Source organism: Eleutherodactylus coqui, chromosome 13, assembly GCF_035609145.1.
Source record: "Eleutherodactylus coqui strain aEleCoq1 chromosome 13, aEleCoq1.hap1, whole genome shotgun sequence".
NCBI lineage: Eukaryota > Metazoa > Chordata > Amphibia > Anura > Eleutherodactylidae > Eleutherodactylus > Eleutherodactylus coqui.
In genome coordinates this window covers 32,964,207-32,974,336 of record NC_089849.1, presented here as the reverse complement: position 1 = coordinate 32,974,336, position 10,130 = coordinate 32,964,207, and the positions used below count along the sequence as shown (strand labels likewise).

At 40.8% G+C, this 10,130-nt stretch overlaps 2 protein-coding genes across 4 annotated transcripts in view; one reads left to right on the top strand and one right to left on the bottom strand.

The window, feature by feature from the left end:
• Positions 1-1,173: 1,173 nt before the first annotated feature.
• The window catches only part of GNGT2 (G protein subunit gamma transducin 2), a 13,054-nt gene continuing 4,097 nt past the window's right edge, over positions 1,174-10,130 (bottom strand). The window contains exons 1-2 of one of the 2 annotated variants that reach the window (XM_066586822.1): positions 5,691-5,774; positions 1,174-1,800 (exon numbers count right to left, since the gene is read on the bottom strand). In XM_066586822.1, coding sequence (XP_066442919.1) covers positions 1,675-1,800; positions 5,691-5,774 — 210 coding nt within the window. In that variant the 3' untranslated portion in view covers positions 1,174-1,674. Of the gene's footprint in view, positions 1,801-5,690; positions 5,775-10,130 lie in introns of those variants that run through there. The other variant, XR_010787525.1, reaches the window with a different exon arrangement.
• The window catches only part of ABI3 (ABI family member 3), a 26,959-nt gene continuing 24,372 nt past the window's right edge, over positions 7,544-10,130 (top strand). The window contains exons 1-2 of one of the 2 annotated variants that reach the window (XM_066586820.1): positions 7,544-7,828; positions 9,689-9,856. In XM_066586820.1, coding sequence (XP_066442917.1) covers positions 7,673-7,828; positions 9,689-9,856 — 324 coding nt within the window. In that variant the 5' untranslated portion in view covers positions 7,544-7,672. The remainder of the gene's footprint in view (positions 7,829-9,688; positions 9,857-10,130) is intronic. The other variant, XM_066586819.1, reaches the window with a different exon arrangement.

The window sequence follows — 10,130 nt, the reverse complement described above, 5'->3', positions numbered from 1 at the left end:
ATCTGAGAGGAGGCGAGAAGGCACATGCCCTGGCGTTGAGTACCAGGAAGGCCCCCAACAACCAACTCTTCTTTCGCCGAAGTCTTTTGATGCAGGGGTAGGGCATCAAATGAGGGCCCATCCAAACTGGGACTTTCATCGCGTATAAAAGCATGCAAAAACACATTAATTTTAAGCATATGTTCAAGTCTATGTTTATCAATCCCGCAAAAAAGAAACGACATTGAAACGTATGTTAGGCTAAACGTAGTCAAACGTATGCATGGTTTGACTATGTTTTAATTATTATAGCCTATGGATCCATAAAATGCTACATTTTCATCAGTTTTTTGGCCAAAGAAGTGTGCGTTTTACAGATAAACATCTGGCACTTAAATCGTTATCATGAGTGAAGGAAAGTCTACTGTCACTTCTGGTCATAGAATGCAAAAGTTGGTCCTACAACCAAAATGGTAGCATACATCGCTCTATTGAGGCGCTATAGTTAAAGGGTATTCCAGCTATAGGCTATTATGACTTATCCATGACCCATATCAAGATTTCTACCTATCTCCAGAATGGCTATCTCTCCCTTTATTCTCTTTCTGGATGGGTTGGCCTTTGGTTTTCTCACCAGGCTGGACAGAGTTCAAGGGTTCCAGAGGTAAGACCTGCACCAATTAGACCTGTAAATATGACATACATGTCTATACCAGGAAAATCCCTTTAAGGTATAGTACTGTTTTGACCGTGTGTGATCTGCTTGCTTAAAGGTGTTGTCCAGTTGCAGACTATTTATAGCATATCCTCTGGTTAGGCCTTCAATAGTAAATCAGTAGGGGTCTGCCACCCGGGACCACCACAGGCTGGTGTGCTTTGTGTACTGAACTGATTTCCATTCACTTCAGTGAGAACCTTGTCTGCAATACCAAGCCTGGCCACTGCAGTGTGAATAGAGCTGTCTGCTGCCTGTAGAAATCAGCTCAGTGCACAAACACATTGGCCTGATGAACATCTGATCGACAGGGTTCCCGGGTGTAGGCCCCCGCTGATTTACTATTGATGGCCTACTTTGGGGCTATCAATAGTTTACAACTGGATAACCCCTTTAACCCACTACAATAGGATGCCAGTGTCAAATATAATGAATCACTCAGATATAATTAGACATCGGTCTGTTTTATTACAGATATCTTAAAAAATCCAATTTTAGTGAATTACATTAAAGTCCAGGGTTACATGGCGACTTTTTGGTCGCAATAGGGGTTATACGACCAAAAATCACTGTGTTGCACTGTGTTCACACTGACATTGAAACAAATCGGGTTGCGGTGTGAATAGCAGCTTGCTGCAACCGTGGGCTGCAGGTCTTTAAAAAGTCATCAAGGTTGGATTTTTTCCAATCTGTGACACACGGTCACAGCAATCTGTGGCTCACACTACGACCCCATTCGTTTCAATGTGAGTTCAAGGTCGCAGGGCTACACAGTGATATTTGGTCAGGCAACCCCTGTTGTAGCCAAAAGTCACTGTGTAGCCCTAGCCTAAGGGCCATTCCTACCACAGATCCCATCATCCTCTTCTGCAAGTCAAAGTCTCATTTCCAAAATCTTACAAACACAATTTACTCTAATGACCGAACAACAATAGGAAAAGTTCATTGCATGGTTCCAGGAATCCGGTTTAGAGGGACTGTCAGGACAAACAGCAGCCACCCTTCTCTTTAAATGGGTTTTTATCTTCTGGTACTCCTTTTATCAAGGGATCTTCTGTTGCTTGAGATTCCACAAAGGCCTTCATTTCTTGAGCTGATTTAGAGACCTTCAAAGAAATAGAAAGAAAATAAGACCTGAGAGCTGTCCTTTACTTGCTAAAGAATAGGGCTTTCTCCATTCTTCTACACTTCGATAAAGATCCATTTACACACACAGATGATAGCTGATCATTTTGCATTAGCTACTAATGAGTTAATCAGCCCATTAGAAGCTAAGTAGGTTCACTTGCATGCATTTAGAGAACAGCGGGTGGTCTGTTCTCTAAACACACCGCTATTGTTCTCCAGCAGGACAACTGCCAAAAGAATCTCATTAGCGCTGCCCGCGGAGAACTCAGCCTGCGGACCGTCTTATCAGGGACATACATACATACATAGTATCCAAGGCCGAATGAAGGCAATGTCCATCCAGTTCAGCCCATTACTTAACCTCCTCGTTGATCCAGAGGAAGGCAAAAAACCCCAAGAGGCAGAAGTCTTAACTCCCTAATGGCCGTCAGACTAATCCCTGGACGTTGGATTGTATGCGGAGCTGAACTCAGCAATGGACGAAAAATCCTCGTAAGTGCATGATGGGCGCACATTTACACACAACGATTACTGCTCAAAAGATGGCTTTTAAGCGATCCTCATTGTGTGTAAATGTACCTTAATAGTGTGTTGTGAGCATGCTTTGTGAAATCTGCAGAGGTTACTGTGCTGGAAGATGGAGGAGTGTAGAGATGCCACCATAACCTATTGTCAAGGAGATGATCCTTTGATATTTGCTTCCTGCTTTATAAAAGAGATGTTACCTTTCATTGTACTCCGACCTCTAATGGTAATGAGATGAATGCTGATCCCGCCCCAGTGTATACACTAGTGTGAAAACTACAATATTTCAAGATGTTTTTCATAAAGTGCTATGGGGAAAAAATGAAATGAAGTAATTAACTATTTTTGGTAACTCGAAAGAATTGAGGAACACAAAATAGAAAGTCCAAAGTTCCTAAATCACTTAGTGACTTCCTTAAATCACCCAGAGTCAACACAAGTCAAATCAGTTCTAATCTGGAAAAAACAATGCAGACAAAGGCTGTAGAATATCAGACACACCAGTCTTTATAGTATATGCTACACCTATTTGTATGGGTTGCAAAAGGCAGAGCAGGGTAAGTGGAGCCATGTCATATCTTCTGTAAATGAGTCGGAACAATGTCTCTATAGCGCCACCTATTAGAAGGCAGCATTCTTGCAAGTCAATGTCAGACCTTTTTAAAAGCATTAAAACAATGACTGGGAATATGAGCCAAAACCAGAGTCTTCACCAGAAGGATAAGATAACCAGGTACAGACAGACTGTTTCGGGTTTTTGTCCTTCAACAATGTGCAGAAGGTTGCTGGGGTGGCTGGTGAGAGGCCTCTGATGTGGGTCAGGACAGGTAAAGTGCTTGCCCTAAGGAAAAACTTACCTCTACCCTTTCTGGCCCATGTCATATGTCTCTCCCCAAGCCAACAACCTACTGCACACTGATGAGGGACAAAAACTCTGAAACAGTCTGTCTGTATATGGTTATCTTTACCTTCTTGAGAAGACTCCAGAAGGCTTTGGCTTATATTCCTAGTAGAGATGAGCGAACGTGTTCTTAACGAACACTTACGCTCCCGGACACCGGCTTTGCCGAGGACTTCAGTGTCCGCGCGTAAAGCTTCGGGGGGCGCCGGGGGGCGGGGAGAGGCGCGGCGGCGCGGGCAGCAGCAGCGGGGAACAGGGGGGAGCCCTCTCTCTCTCCCTCTCCCCCCCACTCCCCGCCGCACCCCCCCCCCCCCCCCCGCGCGCTGCCACGGCGACCCCCGAACTTTTTTCGCCCAAGCACGGAATTGCCCGCAAAGTTCGGTGTTCGGGCGAAAAGGGGCGGAGCCGAACACGTTCGCTCATCTCTAATTCCTAGTCATTGTTAGAAGGTCTGACACTAGCTTGCAGGAATACTGCTTTATAATAGGGGGCACTGTAGAGGCATAATTCCGTCTTTCAATTTGCATAAATTTCCCAGAGGAACATGCGCGGTCTTATAATTCTCCTCACACCTTCTAGGTGCTCTCCCTAAGGAGAAATTACATCCTTCCTGATTCAGTTTTGAGAATTTACAAAATCATTGATCTAAATGTGTGTGACTGATACTAATAGCTCTCATAAGCTTTTCTCATATGTTGTACACAACTTCATTGCTCCTTGAAGGAGACCTTCCTATAATGTCCATGCTGATTTTTTTTTTTTAATCTCTGTTCTCATTTGATATTAAAAGCACAAGAGAATATATAATATGTAAGAGCAATAAAAATAAATGGGTTAGCCTGAAGCAGTATTTTTAAGGCCATTGGTAGAACTATAAAATATTGCATGCTGCATATAAGATTTGTTATCAGATATCCTATGATGTACAAATATGAAGTTTTGTTTTTGGAGAAAATGAGAGAAGCAACAACTATGGAAGATAACGTACAACTAGATGAAAAAAATGAAAACCCATACATCTACACAAGAGAATAGGAATCAAAAGAATATATAGCTACACACAAGAACATAAAACGAGGACATACAACTAGAAAAGTGGTCATATAAAAGATAACACTAAACAAAAGATACAATGACACAAAATAATATACCACTGGAGAACATAAAACTACACAAGATAGCATTCAATAGAGATCATATAGGAAAACATGGTTTACACAAAATATAACCATAATACAAGAGAACATAAAACAAGTGAATATACAATTAGAAAAAAGAATCTAAAACAAAAGAATATACTGCACAAAAGAACACAATACAAGAGAACATACAACCACACAAGAGAACATATAATATGAGAACAGGCAATGATAAAAGACAGACTAGAGAGCATATAAATACACAAGAGAATATAATACAAGGGAACATAACACTAAAATAGAGAATACACCACAGAAAAGAACATGCAACTACGCAAAATAAAATACCACTAGAGAACATACAATATACAACACAACATACAAGGGGACTTAAGGCAACACAAAGAGCCATTCAACAAGAGAACAAACCACACATTGGAACATGAAACACAGGAACATACAAATATACAAGAGAACATACAGCTCAAAAAGAGACTATAGAACAAGAACATACAGCTACACAAAACAGCATCACACAAGGTAACATACAACTCTACAGGAAAACATACCATTATAAAAAAACAAGACAAGCTACCATACAAATGCAAACAGAGAACATAACACAAGAGAACATAGATATACACAATGGAACATAACACACATGAATATACAACTAAAAAGAGATCATACAAGAGAACATATGGCAGAAAAAAAGATAAAACTACACAAAACAAAATACCACTAGAAAACATACAACTACACAAGAGTAGGTACAAGGGGATTTACTACAACACAAAAGAGCACAAACCACACAAAGGAAATAATACAAGGGGACATACAAATACACAAGATATCATACAGATAGTTAACAGGAATATAAAAAGAAGAACATACTAAAAAAAGAACATATCACTACAGAAAATGACACAAGGGAACATGCAACTACCGAGCAGAACATGCAAGTCTAACAGAGAAAATAAGGCAAGCTGACATATAAATGCCTAATAAAACAGCACAAGAGATCATACAACCATACAAGGAAACAAGACACAAGTGAACATACAACTAGTAAACAGGTCATACAAGAGAACAACTACACAAAAGATATCATACAAAATAATATACCATAAGAGAACATAAAAGACGACTTACAAGAACGCAAGAGAACATACAACAAGTAAACATACAAGAGACCATAACACAATAGAACATACAAGTACACAAACACACAGACCGTACATATAAATCAGTGGTAGCTCCATTTGGAAACCAGTTTCAAAAGAAAACAAATCGGATACATTACCAACACCCTTTCTGTTTTGATCTCCTTCCGTAACTGCTCAACCTCCATCTTCAGAAGGTCTTTCTCTGTCATGTCCTGGGCCATCCCACAACTCTATATGAGCTGCCCAGAATATATAGTCCAAGATATATAAGAAAAACTAGCAGTCTTCACAACTGGTTCCTGAGATTGAGACAGCAGGGTACTGGCCTGGAGCTCTACGGTGGTCTTCTGAAGAAGTGTGGTGCAAGGATAACTCAAGAATAGTTCTCAGAAGATTGCATGTTCCTGCCCATCTACATTTATGGAAGTAATGTGGATGTCTTTATGTATAGAGGATGCTCAGCCAGGCCTTGCTATCTCATCTCACGTCTCATCCCTCTCCCTCAGTCCTGCAATAGGGAGGACCACAGATGGAAGATCCCCTTTAATCCTAATCTGATAAAGGGCTTAACATCTAACCTGCTTATAGCTCTGTGGGCATATACAATATATACTGTACATCTATGTGTCAGAAGACATAAATAATAATTATTGATGTCTAGCACAACGAGAGAGGCATTCAGTACGCAAACTGTTATCCTACATATGGGACTGTTTCCGATATATTATATGCGTATCAGTGAATTACCGGAGACTATTTGCATCCCTTTTATCCATTACAATTAATTGTATCTCTGCTCAATCTCTGCTCATTAAGCAAGTCAGAGCCATATCTAGTCTGCTTAGTATTATTGTCTCTCTTTCCCATTAACAAGTATGATAACTAAGAACTAGGCCGAGGAGAATGGCTGCTCCATGTGCCATTGTTGCTATGAGCAGATTACTAAGAAGATTTTATGTTATTACTGGGCCATTAAAATATTGGCAGAAGCTCATGTAATGTAAATCATTTAATGACCCTATGAGGTTTGAGCTTGACCCACTCCTCAATACCCATCAAGTAATGTCAACCTGCACAAGGCCCTTCCTGTACCTTGTAAATTGGCACATCGCTCGTAGAGCATGAAAGGCAAACAAGTGCTGAGTCCTTTTACTCAAGGGTGCACGAGTGAGAATCAGGAGGTGGTCACATTTTAAGGGCTCTTCTTTTTGTACAGCTATGTAAGGACAGAGGTCATGTTCAGACATCTTGATGAAGAACTGGAGATGTCTTCAAGATCAGAAATGGAGCATTCAGCTCAATACAAGCATTATGAGTCTGTCTCTGTAGCATCCTGTGACACAGAGAGAGACAAAGTCACAAAGTTCATAAATATTCATGACATTTCATATCTGGACGTTCATGGTTTGATGGGCCAGTCCAGTCTTTCCTTATCTGAGTACTAATGTATCCTATGAAAGGTCCAAGCTCTGACACAATAATGAGTATCAAAAGGTCCAGCAGAAGATGTCCCTGTGAGTGATTACTTTGGAGCCACTCACTTGCCATTCGGGTTTATTTCTCATGGGATGAGTCTCAAACAACCAATTTGACCTTCTTAATGATTACGATCAGTTGGGCAGAAGATGTCCTACAACCAGGACCTTAGTGAGAAGCTGTAATCTGGGGGATGAGCCTAGTAGTAAGTGTTCAATTTCTTGCAGCGCCCTCACAGGTAAAATAAAGCGGCACGTGAAATCAATGGACTGTCCATGGTTATAACATTATTTGCATGATATCTATACAAAGCATTCATGAGAACCACAAAAGGTTGCTGTACATTCTCACACTATGTTCTTATGGGTGGAAGGTTTCGACTTTTACTTCTTCATTCATCCAAGAGAGAAGTAGTTCTTAAATGTAGTCTACATTTCAGCTGCAAAAAAACCCCTGACCTATAAAATTCTGTTTCGTGAACATGAAAGCAGAGCATGAAGCGATGTCAGAGGAACATAATATATACAGTGACTGTCTTGCAGACGACAAAGCAGATTGTGGTTTCATGTGAGGAAGTGTCTCAGAGGCACCGTCTGTTCTCAGAGTCACTGTTAATATGCTTTGAAGGATCTACAGTTGCAGAATGGTTGACTTGATGAATGAGACTCCAGATGTCTCTACACCGAGGCTCGAAATGAAAGACATCTACAGAGAGGTGACTACAGCAAGGCAAGCCTTGAGGGACAGCTACCAGAACCTGCAGAATGTAGCAGATTACTGTGAAAAGAACTACATGGAGGTAGGAGATCATTGACTCGAGGGTTGGTGAAGGGGTTTATCAAGACCTGAGAAGTCATTTGAATGTGGTTTTACTGGGTATTGCAGGGGCAACCTTTTGGCTGATCTGTCAAGTTTGTGGTTGAACTCCAGTACCAGTGTTTGGGTTTCGATGGGCAGGATAGAAAATAGTGTATGCTCCCAAACTCAACTTTGAGAGTTGAAGATACTTAAAGATAGATTTAAATCATCTCAAGGAGAGGACCCTATGGGACACTATTCAAGCTGTCCATTCTTTAGTAGGACAAAAAAAGTGCATTTTGCAGAGCTTGTCACAAAACTAAATTATGTGTCACAAAATTATATTCTATGCTATAAAAAGTTCATCTATGTCACATTTTTAGACACTTTTTGCCTCAGAATATTACTTCGTGACACAAAAAAATAACCTGTGGCAAAGAAGTCACAAAATTGTATTCTGCGTTACAAAATGTTATTTTGTATCACTGGATGGTATTTTGTGCCACAAAATGTAACTCTTTGGGTACTTTTGCATAGGCTTTACTATAGGAAAAAAATATACATCTGAACTAGTATGTACTAGTTTAAAAAAATCAATGTTTTTGTATGCATCAATGTGGGATCAGTATGGAGCAACGGTCATAAAAGGGAAGATTTTATGTAATATAGATAAATATGGTATTAGATATATAAATCTGTCTCTCCTCTATTCTGTGCAGCAGTACATTGAGATCAGTAATCCTAAAGCTTACTATATCCTCCATATACTGTTAATACTGTGTTAGTAGCTGTCACATCTAATAGATCTTTGAACATGCTGTCTCCATTATCTGCTTTCATAGGGACCAAAACCACCTGCCTTCTGTAGTCACCATTCATTCAGTAATTGTCCTTACTACTATTAGCGATAAGCTAATCACGGGGTTTTCTGTCACTGGGACTGTTAGTGATTATCTGTAATCTGTGGTAGAACCTTGAAGCAAGTGATCAATATTCCTGCAGCTCCCCCACAGGGCAAATAAAGTATTACACAATTCCCCTTGAAAAGAATGAATTGTCCATGTAACACACATACAGACCAGGTCCTCCAGAGAGAGAGACGTTCTATGTAGCTGCTCTTCTTTGCAGTTAATTGATGGATAACTTTCTGAACAGTGGGGGTATGACCATTGATACCCCTATTGATCCTGAGAATGGGAGTCCTGAAGGTCCCCACAAGAATGGAGTGGCGCTAAACTGCCAGTCAATTCATTTCAATGGGAGCGCCAGAGATTGTCAAGTGCTTGAACACAGCTATCTGCAGCGCTCCCACTGAAATGAATGAAGTGACAGTGTGCATGCATAACTGCCACTTCATTCCTGTGGAACAATTCAGGACCTCCATTCTCAGCATCAGTGGGGGTCAGAGGTCAGACCCCCACTGATCAAAAAGTTGTTTCCTATTCCCAATTGGGGCTCAGCCTCTGAAAGTGGAGAGGGGAGGGGAAGCTGAGCCTTTGCGCATTTATGGGAGAAATCAGCTGATGAGTGCTGGGAACTCAGCAAAGTCAGAAACTTCTATGTAGGAGAGCCTGTAAAATCAAGTATGAAGCTTTCTAAATGCATGAAAAGGAAAACTCAATGCAAACATATAAGTGTATCATTTTTTCCCTGCAGGGACTTAGTAAGATACGTGTGATAGTAAAATATTGTTAGGGATACACAATTGAATGACCACACTGTTTTATATGATGGGGTCAGCCAGTGCATCCTTGGCCACCAGTCTGTCTCATGTGTCATTTTGAGAAAAGGTTTTAGGTTTTTTGTAGAAATATCCAGATGCAATAAACTTACAATGCTTCCCTCCATATTTTCTGTTCAGGCTCCAGACAAGCGTAAGGCCCTGGAGAGCACCATGTCCCTAGTCACACAGACACTGGCCAGTGTGGCTTGTCAAGTAGGAGTAGCTGCCCGCCACATGTCGGACATGTTGGAGGTACAGAGCTTGATACTGCAGAAGGAGGAAGCAAAAGTCCGATATGTCTCTCAGGTGAGTCAACATTAAGATCTAAAAATATCTGATGTAAGGCGCTAAAACAAATTGGAACAGAAATCTGGCATACAAAAGTCTCAAATTATGGCACATGCCATCAATTGTAACTTCTGGCCGTTTTACACCAGCCTCCACCACAGTTCTTAAAGTTAATGGACTGGGCAAAAAGGGGGCATGGCTGTACATTGCTCAACAGATTAACTATTTTTTACTCCAGGGGTAGGCCTAAATTACAGCTGAAACCTATGCCAGCTCGTAGTGCCCATAGATT